The 24,587-nt window shown below is 39.1% G+C and overlaps 1 protein-coding gene across 1 annotated transcript in view; it reads right to left on the bottom strand.

The window, feature by feature from the left end:
• Positions 1-2,375: 2,375 nt before the first annotated feature.
• Positions 2,376-24,587, bottom strand: part of SAMD12 (sterile alpha motif domain containing 12) — a 238,925-nt gene continuing 216,713 nt past the window's right edge. The window contains exon 5 of the mRNA XM_048841536.2: positions 2,376-12,940. Coding sequence (XP_048697493.1) covers positions 12,918-12,940 — 23 coding nt within the window. The 3' untranslated portion in view covers positions 2,376-12,917. The remainder of the gene's footprint in view (positions 12,941-24,587) is intronic.

Raw genomic sequence — 24,587 nt, 5'->3', positions numbered from 1 at the left:
ATCACACAATAACTGCTGTCTCGTTGTAAAGCGGATCTGAATAGAGTGACATATTTACTATGGAAAGAACAAGGGTGTGCTGCACCTACAGTGGTAATAAAATGGCGATGCTGTAGCCACAGTGGAGGCAGTGACTGTGATAACAACAGTGTGTAGTGCCATCATAGACTAGTGCCATCATAGAATATCAGGGTTGGAAGGGACCTCAGGAGATCATCTTGTCCAACCCCCTGCTCAAAGCAGGACCAATCCTCAATTTTTGCCCCCAATCCCTAAATGGCCCCCTCAAGGATTGAACTCACAATCCTGGGTTTAGCAGGCCAATGCTCAAACCACTGAGCTATTAAATGGTATTACTTAATCTTCTCAGTGGCTTTGATTTCTATTGGCCTGGGATACAATGGGGAGAGTTTTACAGCAGAACTGAGCTTTTCTGTGAACACATTCTCCTCTCTAGTGAAGATTATGGCACAGAGGGACTTTTTAAAGGATGAAAAAAAGAACACAGCAAATTGCAGCCCAACAAAGACACATACCACAAACTACTAATGGACATAGATTTTTAGATGATCACTTGGTCTGACCTGTACAACACAGCCCATAGACTTCCACTCAGTAACCTCTGTATTAAGTCCCAAAATCTATGTTCGACTAACCTATTTCTTTAATTTAAAGCCTTACAAAAGCAAGGAAATTCAGAATTAAGGTTGAAAAATTTGAGCTGTCAAAATGACAATTTACTAAGAAATTGTAGAAAGAAAAGGAGTACTTGTAGCACCTTAGAGACTAACCAATTGTAGGTATATTCGGCCATAATGTCACCCTAGAATTTCAGTGTTACTTTTCACTTCCCTAGATCAAGTGATTTAATACATTTTGGTTAAACTTCTTCCTTATACACAGTATGGTTAGTGCTTGTAAAATGTGCCAGATTACTTTTCAATATGGGCTGAATCCTCTGCCCTTTGTACAGAGGTGAATTTCACTCTTAATCCATAAAACAGGTACACTGCAGGCAGCAGAGTGTGCATGGGCATCCTAACAATTAATAGTTAGTGCTTAAAAACCACCGTGACAGTGTGCTTCTAATTTATTGACATACCAATAAATGACTTAACTCATAGCATAGAATAAATCGGGAGTAAAGGGTATGCATCATAAAACAATAAACAATCCAGCAAGTCTTTTCTCTGTGGCTTCATCCCTTTAGAAGAAACCTATAAACTCCTACAAGCATATACCATAACTCTAGAAAACAAATGCCTCTTGAAAAAAATTGTTCACTTCTCATCTTTAGCAGATTCTGCTGTCAGTTATGCTGCAGTAAATCCTGAGTCACTCTACTGAATTCAACAGAATTACTCTGGATTTACATCAGCGTCATTCTGGGCAGAATGTAGCCCATGGTGTTTATTGGTTCTCTTTATTATGTGTAAGAACACTTCACAGTTATACGGTGCCTTTATTTAAGGATCTCAAACCACTTTCCAGACATTCATTAAACTATGCTCCTGTCAGGCAGATAAATAATACATTGACCCATTTTACAGATGGGGAAACTGAACTGGAGAGAGGTCCTCAAAATTGAATTGCAATGAATTGGGTGATTTGGGAATAGAACACAGGAGTTTCATGTCTTCCAATATGCAGTTCTAGCCACTGGCCAGCAGCACCTTCCTTAAGTAGCAAGTGGTGATTGTAATATTGTTGTCCGACAAATTATTTAGGATAATTTTATGTGACATCTGTCTCCTGGAGGATTGACAGACCCTGAGAACATAGTCAACTAACCACAGGACAGGTAAAGTATGGGACGTGGCATCGCAAGCTTCCTCTTCTCACCAAAAAATTCAACCCAAGAACTGCTTGCTGGAGTCAAAAAGTGAGTGTGGTTTAGTTTTCATGCCTTTGGCCTCTTGCCCTAAGCCAGAAGCGATGGTGGTTTTTATGATGTGAACACTTGTCCGAAGCAACTGCACCAAGCCTACCAACCCACTTCACAAGTGGTTTTAGGGATTCTTTGGGAAAGGCACATCATAAGTGTGAGCAATTTATCTCTGAGAATTGTTTTTTGCTGACTTTTGCATATAACTGACTAATGTAGATCAGTCAAATTTTGGCTTTTGATTTTGATTTTCCTTCTACAAAATTAATGATGGGGAGAAATCTAGATGAAAATACTTATTTTGCTGGGATTTATTGTTAAGTCGGAATCTGAATATTTTTTCCTGTTTTTAAATCAAGTTAGTGTGACAATTTTCATTAATAGGGTTTTGGTCCTGCTCACTTTTTTTTTCTTTTTTTTTGGTTCCTCGGCTTCAATGCAAGCAGTATCAAGCTTTGGATTTGTTTAAATCAAACAAAACACTTTACACTAGAGTAAAAATTCCATATTTTAATTACATTGCCATGCACAAATGAAGTCAAACAATGCAGAGTACAAAATTGTCCGATATACAAAATGATAAAGCAGATTTCCAAAGCTTCCAGATATCATGCCCAAAGATACCAAAAACTTGATAGTAATTTTAATTTCATAATTAAAACAATTCATCCCCCCAATTTTTTTATTTTTTGTTGACTTTGGAAAACAGAGGAAATATAAAAACAATCAAGTGGAATTAACATTGACAGCCACTCAGAATTGGATTGTACAATGATTCCTGTGTTTTGAGAAAAAATGAACTGCGCTACAGATTAACCCCTTGGGTGCCTGGGAAGAAACAGTGTACATCCAACAAAAAGGCACACTCTTGATTATGCCACCTTATTTGGCTCTATCTTTAAAAAGTTTAGTGCTGGCAGGAACTGCTCTTCACTGAGACCTTTGAGTAAAACAACTCATTGACCCTTAGTGTGCTAGCATTTTTCAGACTGTCAGCCATGTATATACTTAAGAGGAAATTAAGGGCCTGGAGCCAAATCCTCAACTGGTGCAAACTGGCATTGAAATCAATGGAGCGACAGCGATTCAGCTGAATCCAGCTGAGGATTCATAGATTTCAATGCTAGAAGGGACCACTATGATCATCTACTCTGACTTCCAGCAAAAACACTGAGCATAGAACCTCACCTCCCTCGCATCCCATTCCCCTGTTATAGATCTAGCCCATGATTTTCAAAGGAACTAACCTTGCCTACCTTTCTGTGTCTGAAATGTGCATTCACAAACAACTGACAGTGCCATTATTTGTGAATGCAAATGAGGCCAGGCCTGCAGCCAAATTCTGAAAAGGGCCATGGATTTTTTGGTTGATCAGTTTAACACACCTTGGATATAATAAGCCATTGACTTAAATTTCTGCAGTGGGTGTTCGGCGTTTCTAAAAATCAGGGCCAAGGTCCCGAAGTTGAGCTGCTAAAAACAGAGGTACCCAAAATTAGAGGCTACTTTTAACATTTTGGCTTACCTTGCCTAGTTTGTAGGAGTGATCAAGTAGTTTCATGTCTACATGCTTTCATTTTTACCTGCAAACAACTGCCTTCACATTTATTTGTGAGTGCAAAAAAGAAAGTCAAGATTTAAAAATACCTAGAGTCTTCAAAAGATTAAATGGCCTGATGCCATGCTTTCCGAAGTTAACAAGCATCTTTCCATTGAGTATAATGAGATCAGACCTAATATTTCAGTATTGGAGGAAATGCTAGCATTATACCATGCTAATTACTGGGGTGTGTGAAATCTTAATGTTGAATGCTAGCTTGTTTTTTTTCCCGATTCTGAAATGCCATGAAAAGGTAGATAATTAATTATTTTACTCATAGCATTTTTCTTTCCTAGTGGCTTAATGCAAAATAAGAGAAGCCATCCTTAGCAGATTATGTCCCATCTTAAAGGGAGCACAGTCATTCATTTACTTCACATTGTCTGATATTGTGCTGTGCATTTCATCTTAATTTTGAGTTGAGCCCAATATACAGTAATAACTCATCAAAAGAGTGCAGCTAACTTGTTCTCTGTGGCCCTCAACTTGTCAGTTTCAAACTTTCAATGGCCTCTAGCAATCAGGGGATTTACACTGCTAGCGTCTGATTGGGCAAAGTGCTGAGTGCCCTTAACTTTCATTCAGGTCTTACAGGACTAAGATGTAAGCTTGTTCACAGCATGGCACAAGATTCTCCCTCTCTCTCTTATCTGGGTCAGTGGAGCTGAAGCCTATTTGCAGGAGGGAGAAGGGTTATAAATGAGTACCTCCTGTGACAGGATTTTTAGCAGTGGTTGGAAGATCACATACTTAAGGCATGGCATTGATCTTAGTGGAGGTCACTCAGATCTCTCTTCCACCCTTCTCAGAAGAATAACATAGAAATAGCAGCTACTCGATATAGCAAATGAGGATCAGGTGGTAAAATAAGAGGACTTTAAACATCCCTTCATCTGCACTAGTCTTGAGATCAGAGCCAGGCTCAATAAGGGAGATCCTCTGCACGGATGTATAAATGCATGCTCCAGACAAACAAAACCCCCAAGCATTCAACCTGGTGGATCAATATTTTTCTCTACACAGCTTTTTATTGCTCATATGCAGTTTTGCTACAGTATCGATCTCCCTTTGCTAAAAATTTGTGTATAGCTATTTAATGTCATTAGCCACCAAATTAAATAGATGAATTCACTGCAAGTGTTTAATAGAAATAATATGATTAGATGTGCAACAATAGCTGCACAGTGGAATTTTTTAGATGTATTCGGTGCATATTCTTCACTTAAAAATCAGAAAGAAGCTTTACTTCTCATTCTCAAGCTAAGCCTGGATGTTGTATAATAATGCTCAAAATCCTGCTTTTAGAGCAGAAGCTGTCATTATACAGCCATCTGCAACATCAGCTCCTTTCTTTGTCCAAACTATGACCTCAAACATACCTTTTAAGGACAGTTCTCCTTTGCGGGCTGCAAGGTTGTTCAGAATACTGAAGATGCTTATAAGCTATCACAAACGTAAGCTAGTGACTGCGTGAAATTCATTCCATGGCTGACTGATGTGGGCTAGTGTTCTTTAAGGAGTAAATCTAACCCAAACTAATTTCTTTTTATGTTGGATTACAGCAAGAATCCAAAAGATCTTTACCTTCTTGTCTAGGTTCTCGGTTTTAGCCCTGCTTTTTGGTGAAGGTTTTCAACACCAGTCTGCCTACATCACCTTCTGGTAGTTAAATGTAAATACTTTGCTTTTTTTCTTTGGCTGAGTTTAGTTATTGTCTATTCTAAACAACATATATCCTGTTTTCCCCCCAGAATACTGAAGACCTGTAAAAGGCAGGTATTAAAGCCTCTGCTTATAGTACTCCCATCAAAACACTGTTTTGTGAAACTGCCATCAGAAACGGAGTGCTCTGTTACTTATTTTTAAAGTACCAAAATTCAAAATGACCAACTATAAGGGGTGAATCATGCAAAAGCTTTTTTACTGGTAAAGTTGGTGTGCTTACTGCTCAAGTTGGTTAGAAAATTTTAGTCAAAACAGTTTTCCATCAGAAAATGCCATTTTGACTAATCCAAGTTTTTGGTGAACTTGCATCTATTTGAACAAAATTTCCAACAGAAAACATGATTTTCTATATGAAAATAAATCTTTGAAAATTTTGTTTTGGAAAAATTTCAAAACTTCGTTTCAAAACAAAATTTTTAATTCAAAATTTTATTTTTAAATTTTTCAGTGTTATGTTAATGTAAAAATAAAAGTATTTCATGACACATCAATAGTAGAAGTGCACAACATGACATATCATGTCAAGATTCAATAGTCACAGTATTCTCTTATTTTACTAATTAGAGGAGCAGCTATTGACAATATCCTAGAAAAATGATTCCAGGCTAACACAAAGCTATTGAAAACATCTGCTCCTCTAATTAGTACACGGAGTGCCTATCTTCTTGTTCAAAGTGTCACACTGCTTCAATACAACACAAACAGGAGACACTCTGAAGAAAAGAAGAGATGATGTTTTAATCAGCACTGAATAGCGGCAGAGCTTAATGATTTTAAAAATAAAATATAGATTTTGAGTCGTCACAATATGACATGTTAGTAGTACTGTTATTATTTAATGACATCGGTAGTGAGTACGACTGATATCATTAAATAATCAAATATAAAAATGAAAAAACCCACAAATTAAAAAAGTTTAATTTTCAATAAAAATTTTAAAATTTTTCCAAAACAAAAATATTCAGAATGTACAGGCAGAGAAAGTTTCTCTTTCCTGTAGAATACTACTTTCCTAATCCAGTGCCAAAACTCTGCCGTTCTTACTTCTTACTCAGACAAAACTCTCACTGAAGCCAATGATTTGAGTGCATGATTTGGCCCCGAGGTGTTACTTGTAGAAGGACACAGACTTCTTCTTCTATTTTAATAGTCATTTTGGATCCAGTTCTGTCCCCTTCAATCATGTTCAGTCTTACCCTCCTTTACAAGCAGTCCCACTGACATTTATCTCAAAGTCCATCTGCATACATATTTCTACTACTGTAAGCTAACACATTAAAATCAATAGAATTCTGTCTGAGTAAGTCTCTGAAGGTACTTATAAGCCCCTCACCCATCCTCTTACTACAGACAAAAGAACCTTAAACAATAATTGCTGCATCAAACCCATACATTGTATGAGCTATAGCATATCTTTCAGAAAGGCATTCAGACTTGATTTAAAGGGTTCAAGTGATGGAGAATCCACCACATCCCTATGTAAGTTGTTCCAAATGTTAATTACCTTCACTGTTGAAAATTTGTTGCTTATTTCTAGTATAAATTTGTCTAATTTCAACTTCCAACCATGGGATCTTGTTATATCCTTTTTCTCCTAGATTAAAGAGCTCCCTGCCATCAGAAAATTCTTCCCCTTGTAGGTACTTGTTGACCATGGTCAAGTCACCTCTTAACCTACTCTTCAATAAACTGAACAGATTGAGTGTCTTTATTCTGTCAGTTTAAGGCCTTTTTCCCCAGCCCTCAAATCATTCTTATAGCAATTTCCATTCATAACCCCTAAATCCTTTTTTAGTGTCACTACATTCCAAGATATAGTCCCCCCATCTCATAAGTGTGACCTGCATTCCTTGTTTCTAGATGATGATGTTGTATTTGTCTGTTTTAAAACACATGTTGTTCAAATGAGACCATATTACCAAGAGATCCAGGTCATGCCATTATTCACAACTCCACCAATTCTTGTGTCATCTGTAAATTTTACATTTTATATATTTTTTCCAGATAATTGATAAAGATATTGAACAACATTGGACCAAGAGATGATCCCTGCAGATCCCCTCTCGAAATACCCACAATGGATTGCAATTTCACATTTACAATTACTTTCGAAATCTGTCAGTTAACCAATTTTTAATCCATTTAATATGAGCTACATTGATTTTGGGCTATTTTTAATCAGAATGTTATGCAAGAAGACTAAGAGAGACAAGGTGGGTGAGTTAATATCTTTTATTGCACCAACTTCTGTTGGTAAAGAGAGACAAGCTCACTCTCTCACCAACAGTAGTTGATCCAATAAAAGACATTACCTCACCCACCTTATCTCTTTAATGTCTTGGGACTGACGCGGCTACAACTACACTTCATACAATGCAGGACTAAGTCAAATTACCTACAGAAATCTAAGTATATTATGTCAAAATAGTTACCTTGTCAACCAAACTTGTCATTTCACAAAAATGATATCAAATTTGTTTGACAAGTTCTATAAAACCATGCTGATTAGCATTAATTATGCAAACATTTTAAAAATTCTTTGCTGATAGCATTCCACATCAACCTGACCATGATTTTGCCCAGGATAGATGTTATGATAACCAGCCTACAGTGTCCCAAGTCATCTCATTTACTCTTTTTAAACACAGGCACAACACTAGTCTTTTTTCAGTTCTCTGAAACTTCCCCAGTGTTGTAAAATTTGTTTAAAAACAAAACCACAACATTAATGATTTAGAGAGCTCCATAGTAAATTTTTTAAATACACTTGGGTATAAGTTATCCAGTCCCAAACTTTTAAACTGTTTATCTTTAATACATGCTGTTTAACATTCTCTCTAGTGACTGGTGGAATAGAAAGTATTTAATTATCACTGTAAGATCTGACTACACTCTTCTGCTTCTTTCTGACCACAGAACGGAAATATTTGTTGAATACTTATGCCTGTCCCGCACGAGGATTGATAGTTTTACCATATTTGGCTAGTATTGGACCTAGATAATTTGCTAAGATTTCAGTGGTTCGTTATATATTTAAAGAATTCCTTCTTATCATCCTTAACACTACTGACCAAAGATTTTTCGTTGATACCTTTAGCTTCTCTTATCAATCATCTGCATATCTTAAATTCTGATTTGTACACATTGATGTGAGATTCCCTGTTTTTCCATTTGTTATGTATTGGGGTGTTTTGTATTCAAAACATCTTTCCCAAAGTTTACTGTTGATAATGTCAACAGCAACCTTGCTTCTTTGGCTCTATCAACCCTCATTAAACCACAGGACCCTTTTATTTTTAAATTAAAATCTTATATTGATCACAGTCTAGAGATGAGAGCCAATTGTACCATAGCCAGGTATTGAGGGCTTTCATTGAGACTGAGTTTACAAAGATAGTATTTGTTATAAGAGTACAGAGGTAAAACATGCAAGATTTTTTTTTTCCATATGTGAGCAATTTTTGAATAATTGACCTATCTAGTGTTTTTGTTATTTTGTTTTAAGAAAAACCAGCAAAATGGAGTTGGATCTACCGCTCGCATAAATCAGTGAACAACAACTTCAATGAAGCTTTGCTGTTTTATACCAGCTGGGGATCTGCCCCACAGCCCTTACAGAATAAAGAATTATGTCACTCTCAAAGGTTAACCTCTCTTTAAAATAGTCTGCAGCTGCTTTAAGTCTAGTTGTAAAGTCACAAAATTACTCTTAAAAATAGAGAGGAAATAGTGCGAAGAATGAACCTGCTAATGCACTTGGATTGGCAAAACCGAAGCACTAATAGAGCTTTTGCAAGCTTCTTGCCTGTAAGTCTTTATCTTTCTTAACAAATCAATTAAGTGACAGTTGCAGACAAAGCAAGCAATACAGCTAAAAATAGGGGAAAAAAAGCACACAACGTATTTTCGTCTGTAGTATAGTTTCCTATGTAGGCTGGTGATTCCTTTGCCCTCCTAGTATAAGAAAAGACATTATCTGAAGTAGTTAAGATGGCTTGGCCTCTGTGAAAACTCCTTAGTGAAGGTCTGATGCTGCAGCTTTTACTCACATATGGGTCCAGGTGAATAAGGGTAGCAGGCAATCGGACCATTCATGGGAGCAAGGCTGCAGGACTGGGTGCTGAGATAGGAGTATTCTGCTAGTGATACTATTATTGTTTACCCGTATTTTAGAGGTAGTAGTCAAGTCTGTGGTAGTTCAATTGCCAGCATCACAGTGGTAAATTTAATGGTGATACTGTGTGATAATGCAAAGTACACACCCACCCGCCCACATTGTTAAATTAACCACCATCTCTCTCTCTCCCTCACACACACACACACACACACACCCCTACCTCCATAGGGCTGCTATTCTAACACAATGGCATTAGTCTCCTACTCTGCTTTTGCACAGAACTAATGGCTATGAGCATATTTAAATTCACTTCCTTTTGCAGGAATGAATTTATTCCTTACCTTTCATGTTGGCTTAGTCTTGGCACCCTTGCTGTAAATTAATTATGACTATAAACAGAGCATTCTTTCCATGGATCTATTCTTGGGACCCAGGGAAAAGTGGAGGGGGTCTGCTATTAATAAGGTGTTCAGCATAAAAACATGAAAGCTTTCCATAGCCTCTCACACAACACAGTACTCCGCTCCGTTCACAGTAATGTAACCCCCTTCCTACCCTTATTTATATTACACACTTTTCAGAGGAATGTGTTGGGATTGAGACAATTGTTCATCGGATGTATAATAATTCCATAAATATCCCTGAGGAAGCATGGCCTATTTTCGGAGAGTAACAGTGATTAAACGTGGTTACTAGTTAAATACAAATCAAACATACAGTGAGCTCCTTATGGCCCTGTTCCTGTAAACACTTACACACGTGAGTGGGAGAATCCTTATGCTTGAAGTCTTTCACGTGCATAGGTCTTTGTAGGACTGAGGCCTAAGTAAGTTTCAAGCATAGTGTCAAACAGTGGCCTCCTGAAATCTCTGGAAAAACTCCACTGAATTCAGTTAGACCAGGACTTGGCCCTTATTTTCACATTTCTCAGTGCCCCTAACACTGTGTTTCCCAGATCCTCCTAACTAAACCCCGGGAATCATTTAAAACAAACTGTTTTAAGCGGATTAGTTCAGACATCTAAGTTCATGCCCATGTACTAGTAGACGTTTAAAACTAACATTGATATAAAAACATTTTACCTAACTAATCTTTTTCTCTCACGCCCATATAGTATAATGATCTGTGACAATCTTAACTTTATCATTTGAATTATTCTAGAATGTATCACTATGTAATAAACTTGAGTATAGTAAAAGAGGATACTTAACATATAAGTATCTCTCTCTCTTTTTGTTTTGTTTTAAACAAACCAAGAAAGTTTTTTTTAAACAGCAATAGTAATGTAAGTGACCTACGAAAATGACAGATCTCAGTTCCCAGAATTCATTCTAAATCAGAACAATAGCAAAGGGTTATAAAATGTGCTAAAACTTTTAGTGAAATTCTGCAATGCACATGACCAATTTCGAAAAAAGTCAACTTGCAATACTATGGGCAACTATAAAAAGTACACATTGCTAAAGTATTGCTCTAGCAACTTTGCACTGAGAGGATATTATTCTTATGCCTTTATTGGAGTTTTTTTAACCAATCTAAATTAAAGGCCACAATTTTCAAGAGTGACTTGTGATTCTGGATGCCCGAAAGTTCTGGATGCCCAATTTGAGAAACTTTAGAGAGACCTGGTTTTCAGAATTTTCTGAAAATCAGGCTCCCTTAAGGTGTCAAGTTAAGCACCCAACAATCACGAGACAATTCTGAAAATCTTGGCCATAACTAACTGTAATTGTGCTCTAAATTGATATTATACAGTAGCCAACATGCTGATCCTAATTTTTTTTTTATAACTGTCCAAAAAGTATATATATTGTTTGCATACCAGGGATGGGTGAAAAGTTCTGACATAAATCGACACCCATCTGACAAAGCCAAAAATATACACTTTGGGTGCACTGGTGCTCTAACTGGTTGATCTTACAATCACTAGTAGTGTATAGAATAGCTTCTAAAAGTGTACCACATGAAATCCCTCAAAAATATCCCTTTGTCTTACTGTTATCCCATGAAGATTCATCTTCTCTCCACTGTTGGTATCTAAGTCTCCGACATGGAAGGCTCTCTACAGGTTTGGCAGATGGACTAAGTGTTAGTCCGTTAGGTTGGAGAGAAAGATGTTCTGTGGCTACCCAAAGTGCCATCTTTCATTTACGAACTGTAAGAACCACCAGGCTGGTCCCTTGTGATGCTGCTGACTATTTAATTTACTTCATTGTAAATAGTCTGTTTCAAATAGGTCCCAATGTGAGGGGTGGGATGAAAAGTACTTCCCGCAAGTCCCCGTGGATAAAAACTGTACCACAGCCAGCTGTGACACAACCCGTGATGTCAGCCACTCAGAGACTGAACAACAAATAACAATGCTCAGTTTGAATGCAACAGTCTTGAGCCTGCTACAAAATGCCCAAAGGGTTATTAGAACCATTTACCTTAACCCCAGTTCAGAGTTTAAAAAAAAAAAAAAAAAAAAAGTGTTTTGGGTAGAAAGAGGAGGAAATGTTAATGGAGGTATCTGTCCTCTATGAGGAGTCGTACAGAGTGGGAGCATCTAGTCCACCTCTCACTCTTTATTATCTTCAAGAGGTTTTGTTCGGACTCTGCAAGTTGTGATTCCCTCCCCCGCACCAAATAGTGATTAGCAGAAGTACCAGAATTTCTCCAGTCTCTCTTGTGTTTAATGTAGACCGAAGCCATAGGCACAATGCATCTCAGAGAAGGGATCTTTTCCTTTACAATTTAATGGGAACTTTACATTAGCACAACAGAAATGTGGACTGCTTGGTTTATTGGTGGGGGCGGGGGACAGCAGACACAATATCCGATAGTCCATTCAACATCCCCTATTCCTGGCTACCTCCATGAGAACTGTTCAATAAGTCTCAATAAAATATGTCTAGTGCATACTTGCCATGAGCAAATCTATCTATGCAATCTCCCATGAATCTGTGAATATAAGCAAGTACGGGTTCTATTTTAGATACAGTCTCAGTGTAGGTACTGAAACATATTTTAGTATTGAAATAAAGAAAATACCTTTCCTGACATGTATAGAATGTGCTAACTCTTCTGTGTGGAGATCACATATAGTTAAACAGAATACCATTAGACTGCATAACTAACATATACAAGACATTTACATTCCTATCGGGGGTGTAATATTGTGAACATTTTTATGGAGGTTGGAGGACTGCTGTAAGTTTTTCCTAAAACATCATCATGCCATCTGCATACATAATAAAATAATCCAGTAGTTGCCATGCTAAAACAGGACTTCCAGTGAAGGGCACAGATAGTCCCCTAAAGGGAACTCACAGTTATGCACAGTGATGAAAACTGGAAACAGTTTTCCAGCTAATGGTCTGTCAATGACCATTTTGAACAAATTAGCACTGTATTTTATGCACCACATTTTAATTCCACAGCAAACCAGACTTTCCGGAATGCATCATCTTGACTGAATGGTTGTATTTCAGTTAATCTTTCAATTCTCCATGGTCACCTTCTGGCAGTGTCATTTGTTACGCTTTTCACGAAGTAAAGTTCACTTTCATATCACCTGGCAGGACAGAAGCTTTAGAGGCTGGTAGTGTTTATGGAGAAGCCTCTGTTGGGGCTGTAAAAAAACAAAAACAAACAAACAGTAAATATAAGCTCACCTCACAAAAGGCAATTGTAACGTATTTTAAGAGAAATAACAAGTCAGCAATGTGCTATGCAAATGTACTCTTATTGTAAAGACAAACTACTCCTTATAGTTCAGCTTGTCAGCCTGGTACTCCAATAAGCTGTCCCCATCACCCACATGCTTATTGCTCAATCAGTTCCCTGGAAAAAGGTCAAGTTAGGACCAACAACAAAGGGAGTGCACTCTTGTACATGATTTAATCAGTTTTACACGGATCTAGCACCATGATATAAACCAGCATGAAAAGTTTCGGCGATCCAAGTCCTGCAAAGCAGGGCCTTCTGCTTGTAACATCACTGGTCAGGACTGCCTGCTTTACTGATCCCATTATATTCAAATCACTGGAAAGATTCCTTCAAATCCAAACACAGGGCCTGGATTCTCCTGTCCCATTGACACTGGCCAAGGGGAGCCAAAGCTGTCAGACACCAGCTGGGAGATATAGAAGTAGCTTTGCTTCATGCTCGTCCCACTCCCTTCTGCTCTTTAGACCCTCCCCCCTGTGGTGCCCATGGGGCTTAATGGGTCATGGGCGGGGCAGACGAAAGGTGGAGTGCAGCTCCCCCTCCTCTGCTGAGGACAGGAGTGCTCCCCATGATCTCCCCTCTCCTTTGCTTCAGGGATGTTGATAATCAACTTGTCAATAATCAATAACCAGTTAATCAGCAGTCAGTAACTGACAGGAATTGTAATTGCGTTTATATATTTAATGAATGGCAGGCTCTCAAATTCAGATTTGGTTAAGAGTAACAGAACTCAAATAAGTCAGCATTGATTGGATTTATTAATCCAATAGTTAGCAAAGACAGCACATGCGCAATGACACACACAAATACCAACGGCTATGGAAGACCTTTCCTGTAGTTTGACAGTCTGTGTCCAGCCTGCCGATGTTCTGATATTAACCCCAAAGTGGTGTTCCATTTATTTATTCTGTTCTGATATGCACATATGTATCAATATAGAAATGGATCTGAAAGCCTGTGAACAGGGTGTGCTGCGGTGCTGTGAACATCCTAGCAAGACTCCAATCCTTGATACTGTTTAGTCCTACTTCTGGCAGGCAGATCATGATTCCACCCTGCCAGACCAATCAATAGCTGCCTATTGGGTTCCTTGTTCATAGTCAATAATCAATTATCCATAATTTGTCAGGAATCAATAACCAAAAATCAATAACAATTTTAATTGTGATTATAGGTTCAATGAGTAATGTTCCCTTGAGCTGAGATTTATTTAATAATGACAGACTTTAGATAAATCCAATCAAAGATGATTTATTAATTAAATAGTTAGTTAGACAGCCCATACAAAGAGAGATATATAATTACCCACCGCTGTGGATGACCTTACCTCAAGGCTAATAAACTTGTTATGACAAAAGATAGAAACTTCTTTAAAAAAAAATTATTTTTAGGTTTAACAATTAGCAGAATAACTAGCCAAGCAAAATACAGTATTTGTCTGTAGTACACTCATAGCTATATTAGAATTTAATAGTTTATACAACTTAAGAAAAGGCTATGATCTTATTAATATTATTTTACATTAATATTGAAGTTTCTGCCTTATAGTTTTTTCTTCCTTCGGACAAAAAGTTTTGATTCATAGAAAAAAAAACTTTGTAGTTAAATTATTCACTGAGGCAGAAATACATGGAGATATATTTATAACTGACATTTGCAAAAAAAATTAATTGATGTTACAATAGTATAATAATGGCTATGACCCCAAAATAGTGTGCACCACAAAAAATGTTTTAAGTTTTATATTATTTTCCTTTAGTTATGTTAAAAATGCATTGGTTATTAGCTAAAATTCTTGCTAAAATAAAGTGCTTGGTGGTGGGGGAAGGAGAAGCAGTGAAGTTTTTCACAGACATTGTGAGTGTCTGTGTTTTAGGAATTAGCATTACACATGTAGAACTGTATAATGCAGTGGTGGACAACCTGCGGCCCGTCAGGGTAATCCACTGGTGGGCCACGAAGACAGTTTGTTTACATTGACTGTCTGCAGGCACTGCCGCCCATAGCTCCCAGTGGCTGCGGTTTGCCGTTCCCGGCCACTGGGAGCTGCGGATGGTTGATGTAAACAAACTGTCTTGTGGCCCGCCAGCAGATTACCCTGACAGGCCACGTGCGGCCCACGGGTTGCCCATGACTGGTATAATGTAACCTTAGCAACTCCTATAGTGGACTATAAAACAATCCATGACACATAGTTAGCATACGAACCAGTCACCTCCCATTCCTGATCAACCCACACCCACTACAACAGCAGAGAATACCTGTGACCATCCCTGATTCTTTAAGATATCCCAGGGGTTGGAAGGAAATGATAAACTTATGAGTAACAGACTAGTTACCTTTCTTTCCACCAGATGCATAATTAAGTACACAATCATCTACAAAGATGTTGCAATGCCCTGAGGTGAAACCCAGACCAATTAGTGTTTTAACTGAGAAATTACAATAATATATTCCCACCCTTGATATACATATTAGTCCTTTAACATTAAGCCTAAAAGTTCTTGTAAGAGCGAAAGGTATTCATGTCATACAAATGTGTAATAGCATGAGAAAAGCCAAGGAAACTCTCAATCAGTTGCTGCACGATGGAGATGTAAAAACAACGAGGAGTCTTTGTGGCACCTTAGAGACTAACAAATTTATTTGGGCATAAGCTTTCATGGGCTAGAACCCACTTCATCAGATGCATGGAGTGGAAAATACAGGAGCAGGTATAAATACATGAAAAGATGTGAGTTGCCTTACCAAGTGTGAGGTCAGTCTAACGAGACAATTCAATTGACAGCAGGATACCAAGGGAGGAAAAATAACTTTTGAAGTGGAAATGAGAGTGGCCCGTTTCAGACAGTTGACAAGAAGGGACTGGGAGTGGCTAAGTCATTATGCAAGGTAGCCTATTTCCCCTTGTTTTTTCCTACCCCCCCCCCCCCGATGTTCTGGTTTAACTTGGATTTAAACTTGGAGAGTGGTCAGTTTGGATGAGCTATTACCAGCAGGAGAGTGAGTTTGTGTGTGTATGGGGGTGGGGGGGATGTGAGAAAACCTTGATCTATGCAGGAAATAGCCCGACTTGATTATGTAAAGAGTTGTCACTTTGGATGGGCTATCACCAGCAGGAGAGTGAATTTGTGTGGGGGGGTGGAGGGTGAGAAAACCTGGATTTGTGCTGGAAAAGGCCCAACCTGATGATCACTTTAGATAAGCTATTACCAGCAGGACAGTGGGGTGGGAGGAGGTATTGTTTCATATTCTCTGTGTATATATAAAGTCTGCTGCAGTTTCCACGGTATGCATCCGATGAAGTGAGCTGTAGCTCACGAAAGCTCATGCTCAAATAAATTGGTTAGTCTCTAAGGTGCCACAAGTACTCCTTTTCTTTTTGCGAATACAGACTAACACGGCTGTTACTCTGAAACTTGACAAGAAGGTGTGAGTAACACTAGGGGGAAATCAGTATTGGGGAAATTAGGTTTAGGTTTTGTAATGACCCAAGCACTCCCAGTCTTTATTCAGGCCTAATCTGATTGTGTCCAGTTTGCAAATTAATTCTAGTTCTGCAGTTTCACGTTGGAGTCTGTTTTTGAAGTTTTTTTGTTTCACACAAAGCTGGACAAAAGTGAGCTTTAAGGCTCTGATTGTGACAGGTGATCCTGGGTGGCATTGTATTGTTTTGTCACTTAAGATGTATGGTTAAGCAGCAAAATGGCCAAAAACAAATGTTGTGTATGCTATTTTTTTCTATGCTTTATACAGATACTTGTATAATAATAAGGATCTGCATACAAAGTGACACAACAGCTGTTTAAAGTAATTATTGTTTACAGTTTTAAGCTGTGTGCATATTAAAGAAGGCTGTTACTATGAAAGAAGGTGGGGCATCCGTTGACACCTAATGGGCCGAGAAAGATGTTAAGGCTTTCCAGGGAGCAATGGTAAACAGCAGCTACTAAAGTTAGACATTGTAAAGTCAGCAGATCCTGATAAATTCCATCCAAGAAGTTTGAAAGAGCTGGGTGAGGATATTGCTGGATCATTAATGCTGATTTTCAATAAGTCTTGGAACGCTGGGGAAATTCCAGAAGACTGGAAAAAAGCTAATATTGTGCCAATATTTAAAGAGGGTAAATAGGATGACACGGATAATAATAGGCCTGTCAATCTGACACCTATCCCAGGCAAGATAGTGGAACTGCTGATGTGAGACTCAATTAATAAAGAATTAAAGGAGGATAATATATTTAATGCCAGTCAACAAGAGCTTATGAAAAACAGATCCTGTCAAACTAACTTATCTTTTTTGATGAGATTACAGGTTTGGTTGCTAAAGGTACTAATGTTGATATAATATATTTAGACTTCTATAAGGCATTTGACTTAGTACTACATGACATTTTGGTTAAAAAACTAGAAAGATATAAAAAATTAACATGGCACACATAAATGGACTAAAAGCTGGTTAACTGATAGGTCTCAAAATGTACTATAAATGGGGAATCATCATCAAATTGGTGCGTTTCTAGGGGGGTGCTGCATGGATTCTTTTTTGGTCCTATGCTATTTACAAGTTTTATTGATGATCTAGAAGAAAACATAAAATCACTGATAAAGTTTGCAGATGACGCAAAAATTGGGGGAGTGGTATATAATGAAGAGGACAGATCACTGATGCAGAGCAATCTGGATCACTTAGTAAGCTGGGTGCAAGCAAGCAATATGTGTTTTAATACAACTACATGTAAAGGTATACACCTAGGATAAAAGAATATAGGCCATACTTACATGATGGGGGATACTACCCTGGGAAGCAGTGACTCTGAACTAGATTTGGGGATCATGGTGGCTAATCAACCAAACATAGCCCTTGTGGCCACAACGTCGCACTGAGAGCTAAGGTGCTTCTTGGATGCATAAACAGTGGAGTCTTGAGTAGAAGTAGAGGGGTTATTTTACCTCTGTATTTGGCAGTGGTGCAACCGCTGCTAGACAATGGGTCCACTATTTAATAGTGGGCTTTTCAATCTAACAGAGGAAAACATAACACAGTCCAATGGCTGGAAATTGAAGCTAGACAAATTCAGATTGGAAATAAGACATACCTTTTTTAAGGGTGACAGTAATTAACCTTTGGAACAACTTACCAAGGTAGTGGTGGATTCTCCATCACTGACAATTTTAAAAGCAAGATTGGATGTTTTTCTAAAAGATTTGCTCTAGGATTTATTTTGGGGAAGTTCTCTCGTCTATGTTATATAGGGGATCAGGCTCGATCACAATGGTCCCTTCTGGCCTTGGAATCTATGAATCAGATGATGCTTTGCAGTTAAGATAAAGACGTCTAACAAAGAATGTTATTTCAGTGTGCAGTATTAACCTATCTTACTTATCCTATTTTGAAAGCTGTTTTTAAGATATATTTTTACAATGTATTAACCACAAAATGTATAAATGATGGAACTTTAAAAAAGGGAATAAACAATGCCTAACCACCAGGTATTGAGACAGTTGGAAAGTTGCAATGGGACAGAGAACCTCACAAATAACTTAAAGTAATGAGAAATATGTACCAGAATGAGGAATAGGGTGACCAGATAGGAACTGTGAAAAAACGGGACAGGGGGTGGGGAGTAAAGGCACCTATATAAAAAAAAAAGGCCCAAAAAATGGGACTGTCCCTTTAAAAACAGGACATCTGGTCACCCTAATAAGGAAATGGATAAGGATCAGAATGATATACAATAAGGATGGTGTAGCAGGGCCCCCTTTGCTCCTGTCTCTGCTGTGTTCATAAACTATTCAGAGATCCTGGGGCTCAGCAAACACCGGTGCAGTTTATTTACAGTGTGCGCTCCCCCCACCTTCTCACCACATACAGCTTGGGTTTTCAGCTGTAAGGACTTCTCAGCTTCTGCACCTAGGAGGGCAGAACTACTGCTCTCCTTCCACACTCTGGCTCCCCACTTCCTTTCTTCCTCTGGGCCTGTATGTAGCTCCAAGCTAATTAGTCTGGGAGCTGTTTCCCATTTGCCAATCAGGTGCAGGTTTCTCTAGGCAGCTCCAACTTACCTCCCTTAATTGGAGCTGGCGTGACAAAGGGCTGGCTCAGGAGTTCCTGCCTATCACCCTGTCACAAGTGGTGACAGATATGGCAATCTCATGCCATTTCCTTGGGAGACCTTACTAAATAAAGTTTAAATATCTTTGGGGTTCATTGAATTAAAAAAATAGTTTGCGTATTATTGTGGGTCGGGGCTGCACGTAACTTCTGGTGGGGGGGAGATGTGAGACCTAGGGAGTATTTAGCAGAAGATGAATGCAAATTCTGTGCCTCCAGTTACACAAAATCCCAGCCGTTGAAGCTATGTCCTGAGGAGTGATCCATTGTCTGCTAATCACCTGTAACATGAATGAGGCCAAGATCAAAGGTCTGAGATGTAGAAAAGGAAAGACTGAACTACTCATGATGGTTCCAGTTCTGAAGCTGAGACAGTTATGACCAGTGTAATGGCATGGCACCCACCTCTCATGAGTGCCCCCTTCTGGCTGGGTGTATCTGCAGTCTTTAAAACCAGTCCTGGCCCTGGCATTGGACCATATTCCCCGGGCTTCCTTCCTGGAGGCAATGGTTTTGTCCTCTTAGTCTGGTCTGGCCTCAGCTCTCCAGCTGGCCTCCTGACAGTTCAGTTCCTTCTGGGGGTTTACTTCTGTCCAATTGTAGGCCCTCCCCCATTACTCCAGGTCCCAGCCCACAGACCCTAAGAATAGCTGCCATGCGCTGCTGTGTCCATTAGCAAAACTGCCTTCATTTCCCTGGACCACTTCCCTGCAGCTCCAGCCTTCACTGACGCCTCACCCTTAGCTCAAGACGGTTCTAATCTCAGGCCCAGCAGCCAGCCAGCACCTCTTCCTTGCACCCCTGGTCCCTATTAGCACTAAGCTGTTCACTGTCCTGCAGTTCTCTTTGGCCAGCTAGGAGTACCATCTGCATTTCCCTAGCTCAAGCAAGGAACTGCCTGTCTCTGAGCTCTGCAGCTCCTTTTTTATAGGACCCTCCTGAGCCCTGATTTGCTGCTCTCTGAAGCCTGTCTGATTGGCTGCTTCCCCTGCAGCCTCTCTAGCCTGCTTGGAGGACCGCGTCACTGCTTCTTTCCTGGGACAAGTGTAGCAGGACCCTGAGGCCTCCAGCAAGGGGCCTCTGGAAATAGTCCACCTTGTCATACCATGGGTAAAAATCAGTTGTGGTTTTTCAAGGACTGGCATGTACCAGAGCCAGAAGTTGGAGTGGCCTATGGCAAAGTTTTTAGCATGTGTGTAGGTTCTTTTATTGTTTTTTAATGTCTTCTCTGTAATGCTTTCCACTTAAGAATAAATGTGCTTCTTATACAGAGCTGTGTGGTAACTTATAACTGTGGGCCATTATGTTCTTCATAGCCTTCAAAGAAAAAGCAAAGTACAGATGCCGGCCTGTTTAGGCAGACTGCCTTGATGGGAATATTGCCCACTGTAGGCAGGGAACTGAGCCGTCTGGAAAAATCCCAGGCAGGAGGGAGAGAGGTCTCTATCACAGAGAGGTGACATTTAAGGAACCAGGAATTTGCAAATACTTGGAGGATAAAGGGATGGACACTGACAGCCAGCATGGATTTACTAAGAACAAATCATGCCAAACCAGCCTGATTTCCTTCTTTGACAAGATAACTGGTTTGGTGGATAGGGGATTGTGGTGAATATAATACACCTGGAGTTTAGCAAGGCTTCTGATGCAGTCCCGCATGACATTCCAATAAGTAAACTGGAGAAATACGGGCTCGGCAGAGCTACCATTAAGTGGATACGTAATTGGTTAAACAACTGCAAACAAAGAGTAATTATTAATGGAATGATGCTCAATTGGAAAGAGGTCTCAAATCGGGGTTCCACAGGGATCTTTTCTGGGTCTGGTGTTCCTTAACATCTTTATTAATGATCTAGATGTAGAAATAGAGAACATACTGACCATATTTGCAGGTGATACAAAGCTAGAGAGGGTTGCCAACACTTTGGAGGATAGAGCTAAAATTCAAAGTGATTTTGATAAATTGGAGAACTGGGCTATAGACAAGAAAAAGAAAGTGCTACACTTAAGGAAGAAAAACCAAATGTACAAATACAGAATGGGGGATAACCGGCTTGGCAGAAGAACTGATGTAGAGGATAACAGTCTCAACATGTGTCAACAATGCGATGCTGTTGGGAAAAAAAAAGCAAATGCAATTTTAGGTTGCATTAACAGAAGCATAGCATGCAAGTCACGGGAGGGGATAATACTGCTCTACTGTGTCCAATTTTGGTCACCAATATATAGAAAGGATGTACAGAAACTGGAAAGGATCCAAAGACAAGCAATAAAGATGATTAAAGGGATGGAATGCTAGCCATATGAGCAAAGGAGGAAGGAACTGGGTATGTTTAGTTTGGAAAAAGAGGAGATTAAGGGTGGGTCATGATAGTGGTCTTCAAATACTTGAAAGGCTGCCATTAAAGAGATGGAGAAAAAGTTATTCTCTCTTGCCACAGAGGGCAGGACAAGAGGCAATGGGTTCAAATTACAGCATAGCAGATTTAGATTAAGCTTCAGGAAAAACTTCCTAACTGTAAGAACAGAAGGAAAATGGAACAAAGTGCTTAGGGAAGTTGTGGAAGCTCCTTCACTGGAGGTTTTCAAAAAGAGGCTGAATAGCCATCTGTCTTGGATGATTTAGACATAACAAATCTTGCATCTTGGCAAAGGTTTAGACTAGACGACCCTTGCAGTCCCTTCTAACCCTATGGTCTTATGATTGATTCTAAGAGAAGTAGTATCATTAATTGCTGCAAGCCATTGCAATAGGATTAGAAGAGTTGTAGCAGGAACGGAGATGGTTCCAAGCTGCAATGATTTGTCCTAAATTAGATTAAGGAGAAAGCTATGCCAGATTCTGTTTTCATTATATAATAAAATCAGGGTATTACCACTCTGAGCTTGGTGCAAAGAAACTACTCCAGGTAACAGTTATTAGTGAACAGAACCTCTGCATCTTGTCTCCTCTAGGTAAACATGGATGTTGCCACATATCCTTCTTACCCAACAGTCTACTGATTGGCAGAATCAACACTGGCAGAGATCAAAGGTTGTACCCAACTGCTCACTACTGGGCTGTAGCCAGCACAGACAGAACTGAGAGCAAAATGCTGTGGTGCATTCTGCCATATCCCAGCAATCCCTTCCTTCTTCCGAATAGCAGAGCCCTGAACACTATGCCTTTCCAGGAAGCTAAAAAACACATAGAAAGTAAAGCCCTGGGGCTGCACAAAGACAACCATCTGCCTCACTGCAAGTGTAACAGTCTAGCAGCCTTTATTAAAATGATGTTAAGCAGTGACACATTAATCAGTGGGCTGAGTAGAACAATTGCAACCATGCGACACAGCAAACAAGCAACATCCAGTAGCTGAGAGAGAAAATGGATACACAGGCAAGTTTTGATAACGTTGCCATTTTTATTTTGATTCCTACTGGTCACATGTCTTGCTCTGGCTCACTGGATTTTCCCCTGATCACTGGGACAAGCAGTCTCATACATTCCAGAAGATTTGGTCTTTTTATACCATTTGCCAAATTCAGTATCGTGGCAAACAACTGAGGATAAAAAGGACAAATAATTTTTAAATACACTTGTTTGCCAGCTGGGAGGCAATATTTTAGTCTTGGTTCAAGACAACAGAAAGGGTTAATCTATCACCAGGATGTATAGTGGTCTCACATGCAGTATTGCCAAACCTGAACGTTCAAAATTCATGAGTCAAGTCCCCCAAAATCATGATACTAAGCTAGAAATCATGACATTAAAAAAATAATTTGTAGTTCTTTTTGCTCTCTGGTTTTATAGTCTTTAGGGTACATGCAGATCATATGTTCAAGTTTTTCTCTACAACCAAGAAACTAAAACATACTGTTTAAAATATGAAAGTTGACATTCTCACTGTCACAGAACACCAGAGCTGGGGCTTTAAGAAAAATCGTCATATCTTGTGAGAACTGACAATACTATAAATGTCCAGGGCTGTTTTGTTTTGTTTGGGGGGAGGGGGATGTATGTCAGCTTTGGAGCATTTGCTCCTCTTGGAGAGTCCATTTTAAGACACCAGGGAATAATTTTAATGTCTGATGATACATTAATTAGAAATTTGTTAGGAAACAAACTTTCTTGTCTAAGATCCCATGGTAGAGAATGGCTGCACCCATTATCCATAGAATCAACAGAATAAGAGCTTAAGTTTTGTCCCATTTTATCTCATAGTTGGTCAAATATGCAGTCAAAGTCTTGTATGTGTCCATCACAATCACAGAAGTGCAACCACAACATGATAATGCTTTGCAGACACTGAAAGAGGCTCTGCAGTTTGCATGGTATGAGCATATTCTGATTTCAGAGACAATTAAATTTTATCCACTGATGCTTCCCCTGAAGATTTGGGAATGGGTCATCTCATCCATAGGTCCTTGTATGTGAAGACAGAGTAAGCAAACCTCTGAGCCCATGCACAGTCTAATTATCCAGTACACAGACAAGCTCCTTCCACTCACATAGGAAATTTGTGATTAATCCAACCATAGCAAATATATACTAGGTAAAATTTTGAAACCTGGATGCTTAAAGTTAAGTTCCAAAATCCATTTTAGGCTGCTAAATGAGAGTGGAAGCAAAAGTTGCTCACCACTTCTGAAAAATCAAATCACTTTAAATTAAAACCCAATTATGGATCTAGGAACCCAACTTGAGGCATCCAGGTTTGAAAATATTGGCCATTGCTTTCAGACAGATGATGAATATCCAACAATTAAGACTCCTCATCTTTTCAGCTACTTTCTGACTAACTCACAACTAGCTTCTTGTTTGTGGCGCTGGACTATGTAACTCGTACCATGTAATTTTGAGATTAAGCATTTCTGGGAGAATGAATGTCATGGCAGATGCTCTCAGTAGGTAGCCTTTTGTAAAGCCAACTACTAGTCAGAGGTTAGTACAGCTGCTGTATGAAACACAGTTGGCTCACGCAGAAGGGATTGAAAATGTAGTAGCCCAAAATGGATTCTAGTCAGCTATTCAATGTCCTCAAGTAATTAACACAGCCAGAGCCTGCTGATGAGTGACTCAAAATCCCAGCATCCCAGAGAAACTTTCAGTAATTTTACAAAGTAAATCAGATGAAGACACACCTGGATCCTTTGTACATATGTTTTATTCAGCAATTTTGTCTCCATTCCCTTTCCCCAAAAGCCAGGATTAGCCATGGACAAGTCTCTAAAGGGTCCAAGTTCAGATTCAATCCAAACATTACTCCACACAAAATTAATCTGGAAATTTGACAAGAACAGCCTCTCTCATAAGACTTCTGGCACTGTCATTCCTTCTCCTGACTGTAACTTGGAAATAGCCAAATCTTAAAGGTTTGGTTTAAAAATGGGCAAAGATTTAGGAGGAGATACTTATCTAGAATGGTTTGCCCTATCCTACTGAGGATGCTTA

Source organism: Caretta caretta, chromosome 2 (genome assembly GCF_965140235.1).
Source record: "Caretta caretta isolate rCarCar2 chromosome 2, rCarCar1.hap1, whole genome shotgun sequence".
Lineage (NCBI taxonomy): Eukaryota > Metazoa > Chordata > Testudines > Cheloniidae > Caretta > Caretta caretta.
This window is presented reverse-complemented; position numbering and strand designations above follow the sequence as displayed.